Here is an 18,784-nt window from a genome sequence, read left to right as displayed (position 1 = left end):
CCCAGGGTAGCATCAAGGGGAGTGAGAGACAAACACTCCTGCTGCACTATTTCTGCATTCACAACCTTTGATCTCTTCACAGGTGCCTTGAGATCTTTATGGCAACAAATATGCCCAGGTGCCGAAGAAGTGGAAGAATCGGCAACATGCACATGAATGTGCAAGGTTGCAACACACTCGCGACTCAATGCTGAGGACGAAGCAGCCACTGCAGATTGCACAAGGGATGAAACACTAACACACTCAGGAACACTAACACTCGCAGGAACATGGGTGTGCTGCTCCTCACTTGTAGACAAAGAAAAGTCAAAGTCCTTAACCTTTCAATGCTTGATACGCCAACGCGGCGGAGATGGAGGGGAAGGAGAGGAAGACAGCACTGACTCCTTACACAATCTCTTGGCAGGAGGAGGGGGTGACGCAACACGCTTGCTCCCAGTCCTCCCAGCGGACACAGCACCAAACCTATCTTCCAAAACAGAGTCCAATCTCTTAAGAACCACCTGACATAAAGCCTCAGATGGATCAGTAAGAGAGGGCACCAACGACATGGAAGGGAGATAGGGCGTATTGGAGTATTGGATGGCAACAATGATGTCACTGTAGCAAACGATGACGACACAGATGAGCGAGGCAATGCAGCAGAGGAAACTGCGAGTGTAGTCATCAATGGAAGTGATGTCACTAGTGGTGCTGAGATCACGGCTTCCCCTCGACCTGAGGAGGATGCAGACACCACTGGCAGAGTGATACAAAATGGCTGACCCCGTGACATCACCAGCGGCGCTGATGCCACAGCTTCTCTCTGACTTGAAGAAGCAGCAAGCATCACTGGCGGAGCAATACAATATGGCTGACCCTGGCTACCAACGTAGACGAGGCCAGGAGGAGCGGGGAGAGCTTCCATGAAGCACGTCAGCAAACCCTCCGAGGAGGGTGAACCCCGTTGTCCAAGTGACCCCCAGAGCGCCACCATTTTGGACGCCTTAGACTCTGAAACAAAAGAAACTGATGAAAAAGCCTCCTCCCTCTCAGGAAGTAAGTTAACTCCCGAGGAAAAGAGGGCAACATTACATAAATCAGCCTGAGGGCCTCCCGATACGTCCGATAACGAATCGATGGAAGAAAAGGAAGGAGACAAAGGCACTACACTAGTATGGGGTGTGACTGCGGCAGAAGACAAAACATCGGGGAGAGGAGATGAAAATCCCTCCCTCGAAGGGGAGGTAGAAACTCTATGATGCTCCCTCTTATTATAAAATAACTTCCACTGCTCTCTAGGCCACACACAACATTCCGGGCAGGGATTCGTTATGGTACAAACATTAGAACGACCCCTACTGCATGTGGAGTGTGGGTCTATCGCTGAAGAAGCCAGGAAACAAGAACACGGGAAACCTTGAGTTCCCGGGCACATATGTTGGCAAGGCCAAGAAGAAGCAAAAGAAGCCATAATACAAGCACACACACACACACAGAATCATAAGCAAAAACAGGCAGAGAACTGGGTAAAAGGCCGAGAGAGGGCAACCATGACTCTCACCCAGGTGGTTAAGAAAAAGACTGAACGCAGTAGCATGGGTGCATGGTCCTTGACCAGTTTTCACCCGATATACACATGAGTTGCCAGATTCACAAGATTCCTTGCTTTTCATCTGCGATTTAACCGGATCCAGCTAGGCGCTAGATAATTATCCTATTGGTAAGATTGAAGGTTTGTAGCAATGAAAAATACAAATTGTCTTAGAAAATTTGTCGTCTTAGCGGCGGAAATTTTGTCATTTTAGCAGTGATTCAATTACTCTGGTTTTGTTGTTTTGGTATTGGTACTGTGCCCTGGGCAGGGGCATCCTTGTGTGGACCTTGCTAGCCACGGACCATTCCTTAGATGCATGGATCCTTCTTTGTAGAAGACAACCCTTGGCTATACACCATGCCTCTACTAGTTAAGATGAGAGTAATCCAGAGGCAGAAATCATCTGTCCATCTCTCTTAACAAGTAAGGAACCAACAACCATTTTTCTTGTTGCTAGCATAATGTGCATTCTTTTATTTGTAAAGTATGTATATCTCATTGAATCCCACCTCCTACAATGTGGGACTCAGCTATGCAACTTACTTGGTAAGTTGCATACATAAAAATGATATTTTTATAACAAAATAAGATTTTATGTATACTTACCTATTAGTTAAATGATCAAAGCCCTCTCTCCTCCCCTCTCTTGGATAACGGCATAAACAACTTTCTTTTCCGTGCTGAGTTGGTTCCCATCTCCCCTGGTAGAGGGCGGGGGTATCACATAGCTAATATATGTAGCGCTGCCGCGAATTTCAAAATTCTAGCTGCTGACGGTTTAGAAAAATTATAGATATGTAACAACTTGATAAGTATACATAAAATCTTATTTTATTACAAAAATGTCATACAAGCAGTCCCCAGTTATTGGTGGACTCGGTTAATGGTGATCCGTTTTTATGGTGCTTCTCTAGTCCCATAGAATTGGTGATTTATGGTGCCATAACAGGCTGAGTTTCGGTTATTGGCGCCATAAGGTGCCGATAATAGAGTTATGGCCCCATAACATACCTAACAAGGGCACCATTAACCGAAACTTGGCGCCGTAAACCGCAGAGTTTTGGTTAATGGTGGTTTTCACTTATCAGCGCCCTGCTAAGAACTGAACCCCCGCTGATAATCAGGGACTGCCTGTATTTCCCATTAGTACTGATTTTAATACAATACTATCCATCTTTAAATAAATATCAGTTAACCCTCTTACGCCGACTGGACGTATTTTACGTCGACATTTTTTGTCTCCCGTGTGCAGACTGGACGTATTTTACGTCGACTTACAAAAGTTTTTTTTTAAATTCACGGAAAAATACTTATAGGCCTACCAGCCTAAAGCTTTTGAATCACGCGCCTTGGGGGATGCTGGGAGTTCACGGATCAAGGTGTTGTTTTGTTTACAATCGTTACGCAGGCGCGCAAGCGCGAATTTCTTTCTTGCCGCACTAAAAAGTATTGGTGACACATCTCGGAAATTATTTTGTCACTTTGACATAATTTTTGTACCATTGTAAATTAGCTGTTACATGAAGTATTATATATGAAAATGTGCGCATTTTTATTTAGAATACAACAATAAAACACTCATGATTGTAGCTTTTATCAGTTTTGAGATATTTTCATATAAATAACGATAATAGCCAAAATTTCAACCTTCGGTCAACTTTGACTCTACCGAAATGGTCAAAAAACGTAATTGTAAGCTAAAACTCTTATATTTTAGTAATATTCAATCATTTACCTTAATTTTGCAACTAATTGGAAGTCTCTAGCACAATATTTCGATTTATGGTGAATTTATGAAAAAACTTTTTCCTTACGTCCGCGCGGTAACTCTTCCGAAAAAAATCATACATGCGATTGTGGTAATGTTTGCACCATTTTATATAAAGTTTTATATATGGAAATGTGCACAATTTCATGCACAATACAACTAAAAACAACCCATGGTTGTAGCTTTTATCAGTTTTGAGATATTTTCATATAAATAATGATAATAGCCAAAGTTTCAACCTTCGGTCAACTTTGACTCTACCGAAATGGTCAAAAAACGCAATTGTAAGCTAAAAACGCTTATATTCTAGTAATATTCAAGCATTTACCTTCATTTTGCAACAAATTGGAAGTCTCTAGCACAATATTTCGATTTATGGTGAATTTATGAAAAAAATAACATTTTCTTTACGTCCTCGCGGTAACTCTTCCGAAAAAATCATACTTGTGATTGTGGTAATGTTTGCACCATTTTAAATTAGCCGTTGCATGAAAATGTGCGCAATTTCATGTAGAATACAACAAAAAATAATTGAAGGTTGTAGCTTTTCTCATTTTCGAAATATTTGCATGTAAATCATGATAAATAGAAAAAAAACCACGTTCGGTCAACTTTGACTCTACCGAAATGGTCGAAAAACGCAATTGTAAGCTAAAACTCTTACAGTCTAGTAATATTCAGTCATTTATCTTCATCTTGAAACAAATTCGAAGTCTCTAGCAAAATATTTAGATTTATGGTGAATTTAAAAAAAATCTTTCCTTCCCTCCGCGTGTGGATTCTCCGCCACAAATCTCCGAAATGCGTACATCCCATTCTCGGAATATTTGCTCCGTTTCACATTAGGCATTTCATAGAGTTTTATATGTGAAAATATGCGCAATTTCATGTAGAATAAAACGAAAAATATTTGAAGGTTGTAGTTTTTCTTATTTCCGAAATAATTGCATATAAAAAATATATATATAAAAAAATTCGACATTCGGTCAACTTTAACTCGTCAGATATGGTCAAAAACTGCAATTTTAAGCTAATACTCTTACAGTATAGTAATATTCAATCATTTGTCTTCATTTTGAAAGAAATTGGAAGTCTCTAGGACAATATTTAGATTTATGGTGAATTTTTGAAAAAAATATTTTTTTACGTCTGTGCGTTACGAATTCATGCATTATTTTGTGATAATATTTTCTCTGTGTTGCTTTTATCGTTTTACAATGTGTTATATACCAAAATGATTGCAATTTAGTGTACATTACAATGAAAAAAAAGTCACTTTTTACCTTTAACCGTTTTGCGCACAGCACGATTTGAATACAATTATATATGAAATTTCGTTTTTGCGCTATCATATATCGCATTATTTATATATGATAATGATAATTTTTATCATTTCTGATGGTTGCATACTAAACTTCAGCCAATGACAAAAAAAGGAGCCAAAAATGAACTCTTAATCTTGAAAACTAAGCGCGCTGTGATTTTTTGAAAAAAATATTTTTTCCGCTTCCGCGCTCACTCTGAAACACCTCCGGCACACGGGAGACAATTTTTTTTTTACCGCTTCAGCGTAAGAGGGTTAAAACAATGTATGAGAGAAATAGGGGGGAGGGGAACCAGGAAATAGGGTGAAGTGTCTTGTAAACTTATGTTAAAATAGTGGCATTTAGGTTTTATAGTTTTTTTTTTTAAGTGTGCATGATTTTTGTGTATTTTACACATCATGTGAGCTTAACCAGTAATTAGGTTGAACAGCTGGAATTGACTATGATTCTGTTGGGTTAAACTGTATAGTAGCATATTGTACAAATTAACTGAAGCAGTTAATTTTACAAATGTGTGTAAAATTAAATTATAATATTTTAGATCGGATGAATATTACAAATTTCACTTAGGATAGGCTTTTACATACTTACATTACATATATGGAATAGCTCTACACTATGGAGTAAGTGATTTGGTCTAGGGTACTTCATTGTGTTGGCTACATGCCATTCTTTGTTGCTTAACAACAAATTTCATTGTTTACTTAAGAGGGGCAGACCCCAACTCCTGTTGAGTTTAGGTGTACACATATGCTTTTGTGCAGGACTGTTGATGCTCTCCTTTCGTCTACTGAACAGAGGGAACATGGGAAATTTGAAGGCCATGAATGTGGATGATAAGTAAGGGGTTTGTTTGAAAAATAAATTTTGTTTTTAAAAACTTAGATATGTATGGTATTTAGTTCTTAAAATTCTTGTTGTGTTATATTGCTACTTTGCCTTGTAGATATCTTGTGTTTTATGTATTGGGTGAGGAAATTTAAATTGTGTTGTATATTGGGTGAGGATATTAAACTTTCAAGCAAATTGTTTTAACAAGTTTTATTTCTATATGATTTTGTTTGAATGATTTTGCAAATAATATTGGTATAACAGGAATTGTGGTTATACAGTAAACAAACTTGAATTTTACTTTTATGAACTTGCTGTGTTGTGATCAACCTACATGAAATCTAGTCATGAAAGAGAGAAAGCATTATCTATTGTCTAATTTTCAGTATAGACATCAATAACATTGTCTTTATGTTGGTTTTAACAGAAATGATTGTTAGCTATCAAACATCCAAGGAAAATGCTGACTTGGTTGAAACTCTGAAGGCAGTATCACATGAGATGACTCGATCTTAAACTTCAGACACTGAATCTACATAATTGGGATATTTCAGTACAAAAGATTTTATTAACACCTGTACAACAGGGTTGCCACCCAGAAAGTCAACAGGGGTGCTTTACCATCAAAATGACTCATCATTTGGTAAATTGGCCAATCTGTGGTTTTTGCAGAATGAGAAATGTCACTCTATAGCTGTTCCTGTGATTGCAGAACTTTAGGTTATAAAGGGTCATGATTAGCAATGTCAGAAGTAATGACAAGTTTTTCAAATATATTAATCTCACAAGTATCTACTGATGAACTCAAGACTGATCCCTAGACCATCAGTTTGACGACCAAACTAGGACATTACTTAGAGAAACTGTATACAGTAGACCCCCCATATTTGTGGGGGTTGGGTACCAAACCCCCCTCAAATAGCTATTTTACTGTGATTACTTATAAACCCCTCTAAAAACACTAGGCTAGAACTGCCTTTTTTGATAGTTAAAAACCAAAAAAAGCTCTAAATATGCTTATACCTTGGTATTTAATAGTTTTATCACAAAAAGTGCATTTAGTCATGAAAACGAGATGAAAATACAGTAATTTGTGAATATTTCTCAGTGAAAAAAACTGCGAATAGGAGAATTTTCCGTGTATAATGGGTATATACGATTCATAGAAAAATCTGCGAATAGGCAAGTCTGTGAATTGTGAGTCCGTGAATAGCGGGGGTTGACTGTATGCCTTATGATCAGGTTTCTTTTAAGAACCTCACATTGCTTTATGCACCTTTTTTCATTGTATATAGATATGTATTGAATTGACACATGATATTTTTAATGGAAGTGACTTGTGTCTAAAGCAGTTTTCACTGAACATTGTAATGAAGACTGGCAGGCCAAAGGATGTGGCAGTACTACGTATTTGTCATTCTTACAAGATTGTTTATGTGGAGATATTTTCTTGTGGACCCTCGGTTATCATCAGAAGAGAAGGAAATCTTAGACCTAGTTACCAGAGGCTGTTTGTGTCATTAATATTCTACCATATTATTTTGGATAAGGCTTATGGATATGAGTCAGATCAAAAGTTTGCCCATGCTATAATCAGTGTATACAATTAAGAGTTCAGTTTGTATTGTTTAATTGGAGAAGAATGTTTTTATAATTATTTAAGGCCAGGTGTTGGAAATGGTAACCAATTTTATTCCATTTTACCTAAAAAAAAAAAAAAAAAAAAACTTTCTCATGCTGCCAGGAGTTGGTTTTATTGGCTCATTTGTGGATAGGGAGTTGGTGTGTTAATTTCATCTTTTACGTACTTCTCTTTTTTAAGTCTCAATTTTTTAGCAAATGGTGCCTAACTCAGTGGAGAGTGATATAGAATGCTAAACTCAGTGGAGAGTGATATAGAATTATTCCATAACGTCCAAATATATATGTAATGATGTTTTTGTACATGAACTTTCCTGTCAGATATATACTTAGCTATAGTCTCCGACATTCCGACAGAATTTCAAATCTCGCGGCGCACGCGACAGGTAGGTCAGGTGGTCTACCTTACCCGCCGCTGGGTGGCGGGTGTACGAACCAATCCCCCTTTCCTGTCAGATTTTCTCTGTCGGCCGGAACGATAACAACTGTTGTCTTTTCCTTTCGATAGACTTTTTGATTCTCGCTTGCCTGGAGATTGATTTGGACCTTTTTGGTGACGTATTCGCTCTGTTTGGCTTGGCATACGCTGTTTGTGGACCGTTTTTGACTTTGCGCTGGATTTTTCTTGTAGAATGTCTGATTTAGATTCTGTAACCAAAACTCCGGCTTTGTTTAGAGTATGTTTGACTGAGGGATGTAAGGTGAGGTTGCCGAAGGCTTCGGTTGACCCTCACACGATCTGTGTGAAATGCAGGGGGAATGAGTGTACTTTTAGTAACCCTTGTCAAGAATGCGAGGTTTTGAATGAGGATGAATACAAGGCTCTTTCTTCTTATATTAGAAAGCTTGAAAGAGATAGAGTTCGTAAGGCTTCCTCTAGGAGTTCGAGCAGGTCGAGAGTGAGTGAAAATGAAACTAACATTAATGTAGTTTTAGAACCTTCCTCCCAGGTCTCAGCCCCTGCTCCCCACTCCGAAGCCGTAGATTCGTCTTCGGAGGCAGCGGCCTTAAAGGCTTCCTTTCAATCTAAGGAAGACAAGACTCTTCAACTAGATCAAGGTAAGAGTGTTAGTGATGGTGATAAGTGCAGTGTCCCCAGTGATGTGGAGGGTGCGTCTGACCGGCTCCTTAGTGCCTCCAGGCCTAGACCTCTTCCAGACTCCCAGTTCCAGTGGAGGAGGAAAGCCGAAAGCCGCAGGAGGGCTAGGGAGAGCCCCCACCGGCAGATCCTGAAGTTCGCTCCCAGGCTGCCTCAGAACGTATGAAGAAGGAGATCCTTCGCCAGTGTTTCTCTTCGTCTTCTTCGCCTTCTCCGAAACGCAGTTGGAACTCTAAGGAGGCATCACGCCCGTTGAAGAGGGCTTCGGAGGCTCCCTTCAGTCCTTTAGCATCCAGCCCAGAAGACTTTACTGAAGAAGCTTCCTTGCAAGTGAAGAGACCCAGGAGATCCTGTGATCGCCCTTCTTCTCCCGCTCCCCGCTCTGAGTTTGCTTCGGAGGAAGATCCTGTAGATTCACCGACTCGAGTGCTGGCGGGCCTCCAGGCTCAGATCTCGGCCCTGGCGGACTCCTTAGCATCGAGATCTCGTAGAAGGAAGGGTGTGTCTCTCCCTATCAAGAGATCTAGGCGCTTTTCGTCGAAGGAACGCTCTCCTCGTAGTCTGCGATCTCCTTCTTTTGGGGAAGCTTCGGCTGAGCGTAGGAATTCACGAGAGTGGCACCACTCCCCTGGCTCTCTCTCAGAGGCGCCAAACTTCGGACAGGCGCTCTTTGGATTACGAAGGTTTTTCTCCAGATCGGATTCCTGCCTCCGGTATACGCTCCGCTCCGTCTCTTCCGCCTTCCTCTAGAGTACGTTCAAGAGAAGAGAGGCGCTCAGGTCAGAGAAGGCTCATTTCGTCGTCTCCGTCTCGTCGTTCCTCTCCTCGTCTTCTCCGAGAGCCTAGAGAACGCCCCTCTGCGAGTAGGCGCGCTTTTCCTTCCTACTACTCTCCTCGAACTTCGGACCCCGTGACTAGTAGGCGCTTTTCTCCTGTAAGTCGCTCCTCACCTGTAAGACGTCAAGAGTCTAGTAGGAACCCTGAGCCTGGTAGGCGTCCTTCTCTTGGTAGCAGTTCTCCTGTGGAGAGGCGCTTTGAGCCTCGACTGCTTCGTTCTCTTAGTAAGCGCTCATCGATCTCAAGGTTCCCTACTCCTGACCGTTCTCCTCTTGCTAGGAGTCAAGAACGTCTCAAGCACCCTGCTTCTGTTAGGCGCTCGGAGCCTTACAGCCGTTCTCCGCTTGGTAGGCGCCAAGAGCCTCTCAAGCGCCCTTCTCCGGTTAGGCGCTCGGCGCCTAGCAGCCGCTCTCCGCTTCGTAGGCACCAAGAACTTCTCAAGCGCCCTGCTCCTGACAGGCGCTCGGCGCATAGCAACGTTTCTCCACTTGGTAGGCGCCAGGATCCTCTCAAGCGCCCTTTTCCTGATAGGCGCTCGACGCCTAGCAGCCGCTCTCCTCACGATAGGCGCCAGGATTCTGGTAGGCTCTCTCCCTCTCGTAAGCGCCCTGTTGATAGACGTGGTCTTTCAAGGGACGGGAGTCCTACCCCTTCTGCAGTTAAGATTTCGTCTTCCTCGAGGAAGGAGTGCGAGTTTAGACAAGACTTTTCGGAAAGGCGCCCTTCGGTTTTGACTCATCTCTCTCCTGTGCGCCGCTCTCCTGTGGATTCAACTCCTCCTTCGAGACGATTGTCTCCAACCTCACACTATACCCCCGCAAGGAACTCCTCTATGGATCCTCCTCGCTCTCCTCTTCAAGAAGGCCAGGAAGGTTCTGATGAAGAAACGAGTACATCGGCAGCAGTTTCTTCTTACAAGAATCTCACAGAGCTTCTTCTTCAGGAGTTCGGGGGATTCCCTGAGCCCTGCTACTCCTCCTTCTCCGCACTCGTTGTTCTCCACGGCAAAGACAACAAAAGGGTCTTCGTGTGTGAGAATGAAACCGACCCTCTCAATGAAGAAAGCGCTCAGGAGTTTCGGATCCTGGATGCGCACCAAAGAGGAAGCGGGGAAAACTATGTTCGCCTTCCCTCCATCGAAGCTTTCCGGATGGACTGGATTTTGGTATGAGACAGGAGAGCCCTTGGGGCTGGGTCTCCCGTCCTCAGCCGATGCTGACTTTTCGGCATTGGTAGATGCCACAAGAAGGGCAGCGCTGAACTCGGCCAAAACAACGTGGGCCATGAATGAGATGGACCACATTCTGAAGGGCATTTTCAGAGTGTTGGGAGTTTTCAACTTTCTCGATTGGTCTCTCGGAGTCCTAGCCAAGAAGACACAAGGACCAGAGTCTTTTTCTAAGGAAGACTTGCATTGTGTGTTATCCTGTATGGATAAATCAGTGAGGGACGGAGCCAGCGAAATCGCTTCACTATTTTGGGCGGGCATCTTGAAGAAAAGATCAGTCTTTTGCTCCTTTTTGACGAAATCTGTCTCCCACGCGCAGAGATCTTCTTTGCTGTTTTCTCCTCTCTCCGCACAGCTGTTTCCTAAACATCTCATTCAGGACATTTCAAAGGCTCTCTCTGCCAAGGCTACACAGGACCTTCTAGCCCAGTCTGCAAGGAAGCCTCGTCCTTCCTTCCCGACTAAGACGAAAAAGGTGAAGTCTACCTCTCAGGAACCCTTTCGAGGGGCTTCTACCTCAAGATCCACCTCGTTCAGAGGTCGCAAACCTAATAGAAGAGGGAGGACTTTTGCGAAGTCAATTAAACCTCCCAAGTAAGACTCAAGTCCTTCAGACAACGGTAGGCGCCAGGCTTTTACAGTTTGCAGGAGTCTGGGCCCAGAAAGGCGCAGATTCTTGGACCCTTTCGATCGTGAAGAAGGGGTACCTCATCCTGTTCACTGCGAGGCCTCCCTTGACGACTACCCCAAGGGAGTTGACGGCCAGATACAGGGACCCCATCATGAATCAGGCCCTCCAACTAGCAGTAGATCAGATGCTGGAAAAGGAGGCGATCGAACTAGTGGCAGATCATCATTCAGCAGGCTTTTACAACCGCCTTTTCCTAGTTCCGAAATCCTCAGGGGGATGGAGACCGGTGTTGGACGTAAGCACCCTGAACTTCTTCGTAGAAAAGAAGTAGTTCACGATGGAGACCACTGTTTCGGTGCTAGCAGCTCTTCGTCCAGGGGACTGGATGGTGTCCTTGGACTTGCAGGACGCTTACTTCCACGTACCAATCCATCCTTCCCCGAGGAAGTATCTCAGATTCATGATGGGGGGAAGAATTTTCCAATTTGGGGCCCTGTGCTTTGGCCTCTCGACGGCCCCCCAAGTCTTTACGGGTATCTTGAGAAATGTAGCGCAATGGCTTCATCTCGAAGGGGTGAGGATATCCCTGTACCTCGACGATTGGCTTATAAGGGCCAATTCCAAAGATCGTTATCTGAAGGACTTAAAGAAAACCCTGGAATTGACGAGTTCGTTGGAGCTCCTGGTCAATCTCCAGAAGTCAAGCTTAATTCCCGATCAAGAGTGTGTTTATCTGGGGATCCAGATGAACTCTCGGAGTTTTTGGGCTTTTCCGTCTCAGGAAAGGATAGCCCGGGGACTCGAGAAAGTAACAACCTTCTTAGGGAAAGAAGTATGCACAGTGAGGGAGTGGATGAGTCTGCTGGGGACGCTCTCCTCAATGGAGCAATTTGTTTCCCTGGGAAGGTTGCACCTGAGACCGATCCAATTCTTTCTTCATCAGAATTGGAGTCGTCGTTCTCAGGATTTGACGTTTTCCCTGTCCATTCCACACCAAGTCAAGGAGGAACTAGTATGGTGGGCAGATCACAACAAGTTTACGCAGGGACTGTCTCTACAATCCCAGAACCCCAACCTGGTGTTGTTCTCCGATGCGTCGGAAACAGGTTGGGGCGCGACTCTGGGAACCAAGGAGGTGTCAGGGACCTGGGTGGGGGACCAGGTATCCTGGCACATCAACAGAAAAGAGCTGATGGCCATGTGGTTGGCTCTGAAAGCGTTCGAGTCCAACGTAAGAGGAGCAATTGTGCAGATAAACTCGGACAACACCACGGCTCTGGCATACATCAGGAAACGGGGGGACGCATTCCTTCTCCCTGTACGAAACTGCAAGAGACCTTCTTCTGTGGGCCAAGGAAAGGAGGATCAAGCTTCTCACCAGATTCGTACAGGGAGAGAGGAATGTAAGAGCAGATCTCCTCAGCAGGAAAGATCAGGTCCTTCCCACAGAGTGGACTCTGCACCAAGATGTATGCCAGAGCCTTTGGAAGTTGTGGGGCAGGCCGGACTTAGACCTATTTGCCACTTCAAAGAACAAGAGACTGGACCTTTATTGCTCGCCCATCTCGGATCCAGGGGCAATAGGGATAGACACTCTTCTTCTCGATTGGAAAGGACTCGACGTTTACGCGTTTCCCCCCTTCAAGATTCTGGGGATAACTTTAAAAAAGTTCGCAGAGTCAGATTCCACGAGGATGACATTGATCGCTCCCTTTTGGCCAGCCCAAGAATGGTTCACAGAGGTGCTGGAATGGTTAGTGGACCTTCCAAGATCGCTCCCTCTAAGGAGCGATCTACTCAGACAGCCCCACTTCGACAGGTACCACAAAAACCTCCCCGCTCTCAGTGTGACTGGCTTCAGACTGTCCAGAGACTGGTCAGAGCGAAAGGCTTTTTGTCAACAGCTGCTAAGGCAATCGCTAGAGCTAGGAGGTCTTCCACCTTACGAGTATACCAGTCGAAGTGGGACGTCTTCAGAAGGTGGTGCAAGAGAAATAACGTTTCCTCTTCCAGTACCTCTGTGACCCAGATTGCGGATTTCTTTCTATTCCTGAGACAAGAATGCGGTCTAGTCGTTTCAACTATTAAGGGATATCGCAGTATGTTGGCGACTGTCTTTAGACACAGAGGCCTCAATTTAGCGGAGGATAAGGACCTGCATGACCTTATTAGGTCATTTGATACAGTGAAGAAACAGTCTCCTAATACTTCAAACTGGAATTTAGACGTGGTTCTTAAATTCCTTGGATCATCTAGATTTGAACCCCCTAGTTCAGCCTCGTTCAAAGACCTGACTAAGAAGACGCTGTTCCTGATGGCTCTAGCTTCCGCCAAGAGGGTGAGTGAGCTTCAAGCGATTGAAGGAAATGTGGGATTTAAGTAGGACTCTATGGTTTGCTCTTTCCTCCCTGGGTTTCTAGCAAAGAACGAAAACCCATCAAATCGAGATTCGTGGGTTATCTTCGCTTGTAGGAGAAGAACCCGAGAGAACTCTTTGTCCAGTGAGAATGGTAAAATATTACTTAAAAAGAAAAGAGCAACTGAAGGCCAATCAAGAGGTCCTTTATTGCTCCGTAAAGGACCCTACTCGACCCTTATCGAAGAACGCGCTATCCTTCTTCTTAAGAAACCTCATTAAAGAAGCACATGGTTCTTGTAAGGAAGACCATTTTAAGCTTCTTAAAGTGAAAGCCCACGAAGTAAGAGCCATAGCGACTTCTCTTGCTTTCAACAAGAATATGTCCGTGCAGAACCTGATGGAGGCAACTTTCTGGAGATGTCACTCAGTTTTCGCAAACCACTACTTACGTGATGTGAGGATCACTTATGAAAAATGCTTCGCCTTGGGCCCGTACGTATCGGCGGATTCGGTGCTGGGGCAGGGAGCTGGAACTCATATTTTTTAGTTGTATATATTTTTTCCCTTATGTCTTGTGTTTGTTGTTGTTGGTTGTCTTAAAGAGGATGCAGGGAGGCATCTCTTTATGTCGTGATACTAACCTTTAGTAGTTTGGTTAGGTGGTCTGATGAGTGTGGCTCCTTGCAGTAGTGGTGGTTAGGACCTGTTAAGCTAGCGGACGAGTTCCCTTTAACATGATCCGACTTGGATTCTACCACACAAAGGGATCAGATATCCCAGTGGTAGATCCGAGAGTCTTTCAGCAACAGGTCACATCCTAGCTGTAGCTCTCCAGGCAATGCAGACTCAGAGACAGTATCAATGAAGTCTTCTGCCTGAACAGGTAAGAACCAAGGTTTTTTATATCCTACAACACCAGTTGTTTCCTTTCTTTCCTTATTGGTTTAGCTGTCTCTTACCCTCCACCAAGGGTGCCAATCAGCTAAGTATATATCTGACAGGAAAGTTCATGTACAAAAATGATATTGTTAAACTACAAAGTTTTGTACATACTTACCTGGCAGATATATACGTCTAATGGCCCACCCAGCCTCCCCTCAGGAGACAGGTGGAAGAGAAAATCTGACAGGAAAGGGGGATTGGTTCGTACACCCGCCACCCAGCGGCGGGTAAGGTAGACCACCTGACCTACCTGTCGCATGTGCCGCGAGATTTGAAATTCTGTCGGAACGTCGGAGACTATAGCTAAGTATATATCTGCCAGGTAAGTATGTACAAAACTTTATTGTAGTTTAACAATATCATTTTACTGTCTTGGGCAACCATTGTGTAGTCTTGTCTCTAAATCTTATGATAGCACAGTTGGGTGGGAAAAGTACACTGACTTATGTAGATTTGAGTGACAACAGGCAAACATACAGCACCTTTTCAGTAAGGTCATTCATTAACTTGCAAGATGAAGTTGGAAAAAGTAATTGACAAGAGGGAATCATACACAAAATACTAAGGATTTGTTTGATGATTTATGTAGCTTAGACCTAATGTAGGTAATGTTCTATTAGTACAGTATATACTGAAAATATTTTATTTTGTATATATGTGTGAAGTGTAAACCCTGCATGAAAACTTATATTCACAGCATTATGCATAATATTTTACATAAACCACAATTGTAAATGTTACAAAGGTTAGAAGTGTTATTTTCATTGAACAATGTTAATAAATCTCACTTAAATGAATATAGTATTTATTCTAAATGGTGATGGCATTGAAGTACAGTATAATAGTAACATCCTCTGATTGAGTACCTGTAACATGTTAGTAGTATACATTATTTATTTGTAAAAGGAAAAAATGTACATAATTTAAAAGTGAAAAGGCAAGAATCCTCATAAGTAGCAACCACATTTGATGATGTGTGAGATTTCAAATAGCATATTTTTAGGCTGCTGTTTGAAAGGCTTTGGAAAGCATTGCAGAACTTTTTTGAGGGAATGTAACAGTTGCAAGTGTAAGTAGCTCAACATTCTTTGGATAATTATAGTGGTCGCCTATAGTATTGAGTAACAACTCATTTGTAACAACGTTCTTGTAATATCTCTTTATTATGCTTAAAATTACACTATCACTAATGTAAGTTTATATGTGTATATGTGTGAGATAGAGAAGGTTTAACAGAATATATAACTTGTGTACAGTATTTGCATAAGTTCATGTATAACTCAAGTTTCTATGCTATTTTTGATTGTGCAATGGAACAATTCCATGTCATACTACATGAAGAACAGTACTGTTCAAATATGATAACTTTAAAATTACAGTACTATCAGAATTGATACCAACACAGAGTTATTGAGTTAATATAGAGGGAAGTTAGCAGCACATAGTTTTACTGTTTCTTTACCATTCTTAATACAGGCAGTCCCCAATTATCGACAGACTCAGTTAATGGCGATCGAGTTTTATGGTGCTTGTCTAGCGCCATAAAATCGGCAATTTAGAGTGCCATAATGTGCCATGTTCCAGTCATCGATGCCATAAGGCGCCAATAATAGAGTTATGGCACCATAATATACCTAACAGAGGCACCATTAACAGGCTTATCAGAGTTATCATTGCCCTAAATCGCTGAGTTTTGGTTAATGGCGGTTTTCGCTTATCAGCACCCCACCGAGAAAGTAACCCACACCAATAATCGGGTATTGCTGGCATTGAAAACTGATAGGTAGATAGTTTAAAAATAACCTCTATTGGATATGGCTATAGAGATTAGGGAAAAAGGGAGTACTACCGTATTTTATTTTTCCAAGAATGTGCCCCTCAAAATTGGGGTATTGCATCTTAGTTGTTGGTGCATCTTATTGCTAGCATATGTCTTAAATATTGTTTCACAGATAGAAAATCCTTTCAATAGAGGCGTTCTGTAACTTTACCTCACTGAAACGTTTTAGTGATGTTTGATTGTTATAATTGGAGGCTCTCCCCTGTGGTAAAATACTTTTCTGGAAAAAATGCAGTACTTTTGTTAAAAGAACAGTACCTGTTTCTTTTGACAGCCATCCAATAATTTATTTGCTTAATTCAGTCTAATTCATATGTATGCAGCATTGTTGTGGGAGTGACCTAGCTTGATTTATCATGCGTTTATATGTATGGTATTCTAATATAGAAACAAAAGCATAACCGTTTTCTTATCTAATTTTTTCTTTATTTTTTTCTGACTAATTGATCTTAAAATCACAAAAACATGTCAGGTTAACAGGAAAACCTTGTTTTTGTACTATTTGCTTATTAATTCTTTCAGGTTTTAATATTTATTTTTGATGAGAGCTGTAAAACTTATTGTACCATTATACTATGTGTAAATTACCATATTTATTCTCTTTTCATAGGGTTATAAGGATGAAAATCTGCAGTTTTAACATTTTATAAAGAAATAATGCAGAGAATATCAATGACATGAAATTGAAGTTTTGTGTGTTTGAAATGAGTAAAAAGTTAATTTTTAGTTGTTTTCTACTTTTAAGTATACATAATTAATCAATACAAGAAAAAATATGCTACAAAGCCTAATTGTAAAAACTTATGATGTTCCAGAAGGTTAATGTATGAACGTAGAGTTTTATTTAAATGTTTAGAATCAAGATTGAAATGGTATTGTGTAAGTCTAATATTAACCTTCTTGGGCAATAAAATTTATTCCAAATATTCTTAGATTTCAGACAAGATATGTAGTATTTTGTGAAATTTTATTATTAAATTGGTAGCGAGTTCCACTTGGTCACAAAAACATGTAGTATTTTGTGAAATTTTATTATTAAATTGGTAGCGAGTTCCACTTGGTCACAAAAACATAATCCTTTGGGCCTGTCATTCATCCTGTATTGTGTAAATATTCTGACAGTGGTTTTTTAGTATACATAACACGTCATGTTTTAACACTTAAAAAGTAATAATTTACCATTATCAATACTGAATTAGGATTTTAAGCATGGTACCTTAGCCAGTATTTGCTTTGGTAGAAGCACTACCTTTTGGTTTGCATTAAGTCTTACACAACTTGCAGCAGGGCCAATACTTTGAACGACAAAGTATTTTGTCTCTGGCTTTTGCAAACTGCAGTTCAAAGAAAGAACTTGAAGTGGAAAAATAATGGATGATTCTAAATATAGTTCTGAAGTTCTTCATTTATCTTACCCTGTTTTAACCTCATACATCGTGAATTGTTTATATTTTTCAATCACAAAAACTACTGAGTAGTTTTTACATTTTTCTAGATTTGTATAGTTTTAGTGAGCTTTAAATTCCAGAGTGCCTTCAGTTTCTTCTTGCATGTAATGACCAATTGTGTTTTTTATGGATGTTCTAATATTAATTTAATGTATGTGATGGTTCTAGCTTTCTCACCTGGTGTTGCTTTTTTCCCTTTTTTTTTTTTTTTTACATTAACCCTCTGTAGGCATACCCACTCTGCGTCCAGTCTACTCCGCAAGCCTGGCCCCCCTACGAGGCATGACCTCCCACACTGATGTGCTCCCCTTCTCAAGACCCATCCAACCATCCGTCTTAGATTTTGCGGAAGGGAGGAAAGTCAAAGGGGAAACTTTGGTGAAACTTCTCACCTAACATTTGCATCTCTCTTGAAGACCTTTACTCAGACATCAAGTTAATTGCTCTTGCTTGCAAGTTGTAGGTGGCTGATCATATGAATGCTGCTGCTTCTGAATACTCTACAAGATCACATTTGCAATTGGATTGCATTTTAAAAGGAATAGGATCAATGTAGTGTCATGGGAAAAAATTATTGGATGATTAGATATGTTCATATCATTAACCTTAGTTGTGAAATTCGGTTATAAAAAGTTGGCATATGGGAAAGTTTGAATTTTGATGTATATATTTGTTGTGATGTCCTTTTAATCTATAAAGTCATGCATTTACAGGGTACACATTAATGAGCTCACAATTTGTTTGTTGATTAGTATGGAAAAACATTTACAACTGAGTGGGTTTCATTAATTGTGACATTTCAGGAAAATTTGTTTACAAAGACCATACTGCTTGAAACATCCTAATAAGTAAGTGTTTTGTTCATTTACCACAGGCAGTGCACTGTACTACCTCTTTAATCCCAAGTAAAATCTTGGGGATATATATAGAGGAAACTTGATGCTCTTGTTTCATTAGGGGAAGGAAAATCTGATGCAATGCGACTGTCTATATTTGTACAGTAGATCCAAAGACCATTAAATTAATATTTTACTTGTTTAGAGTTTCATTTTAATCCTTCAGTAGTATAACCTGCTTATTCATGATTAAAATTTTTTTTTATCTGACAGAGTATATGTTTGACTTTAAGTAAAATCCAGTATATTGCCTTCTACCTTGAAGTTAAACAAACATCATTAACCTTTTTGTATTTAATGTAATGTAAAAAAAATAACATGACGTGAATTGTGTAGAAGAAATTTATGATTACATCCTGGAGG

General features: G+C 41.2%; 1 protein-coding gene across 2 annotated transcripts in view; it reads left to right on the top strand.

The window, feature by feature from the left end:
* The window catches only part of LOC135222830 (eukaryotic translation initiation factor 4E type 2-like), a 252,034-nt gene extending 233,473 nt beyond the window's left edge, over positions 1-18,561 (top strand). For both annotated transcript variants that reach the window (XR_010316362.1, XM_064261155.1), the window contains one exon: positions 17,755-18,561. Coding sequence is in view for 1 of the 2 variants with exons in the window: in XM_064261155.1 (XP_064117225.1) it covers positions 17,755-17,824 (70 nt within the window). In the remaining variant the exon portion in view is untranslated. The remainder of the gene's footprint in view (positions 1-17,754) is intronic.
* Positions 18,562-18,784: the final 223 nt, after the last annotated feature.

The sequence above is a fragment of the Macrobrachium nipponense genome, chromosome 8, assembly GCF_015104395.2.
Source record: "Macrobrachium nipponense isolate FS-2020 chromosome 8, ASM1510439v2, whole genome shotgun sequence".
NCBI lineage: Eukaryota > Metazoa > Arthropoda > Malacostraca > Decapoda > Palaemonidae > Macrobrachium > Macrobrachium nipponense.
The sequence above is the reverse complement of the archived record's forward strand: the minus strand, read 5'-3'. Positions and strand labels throughout refer to the sequence as shown.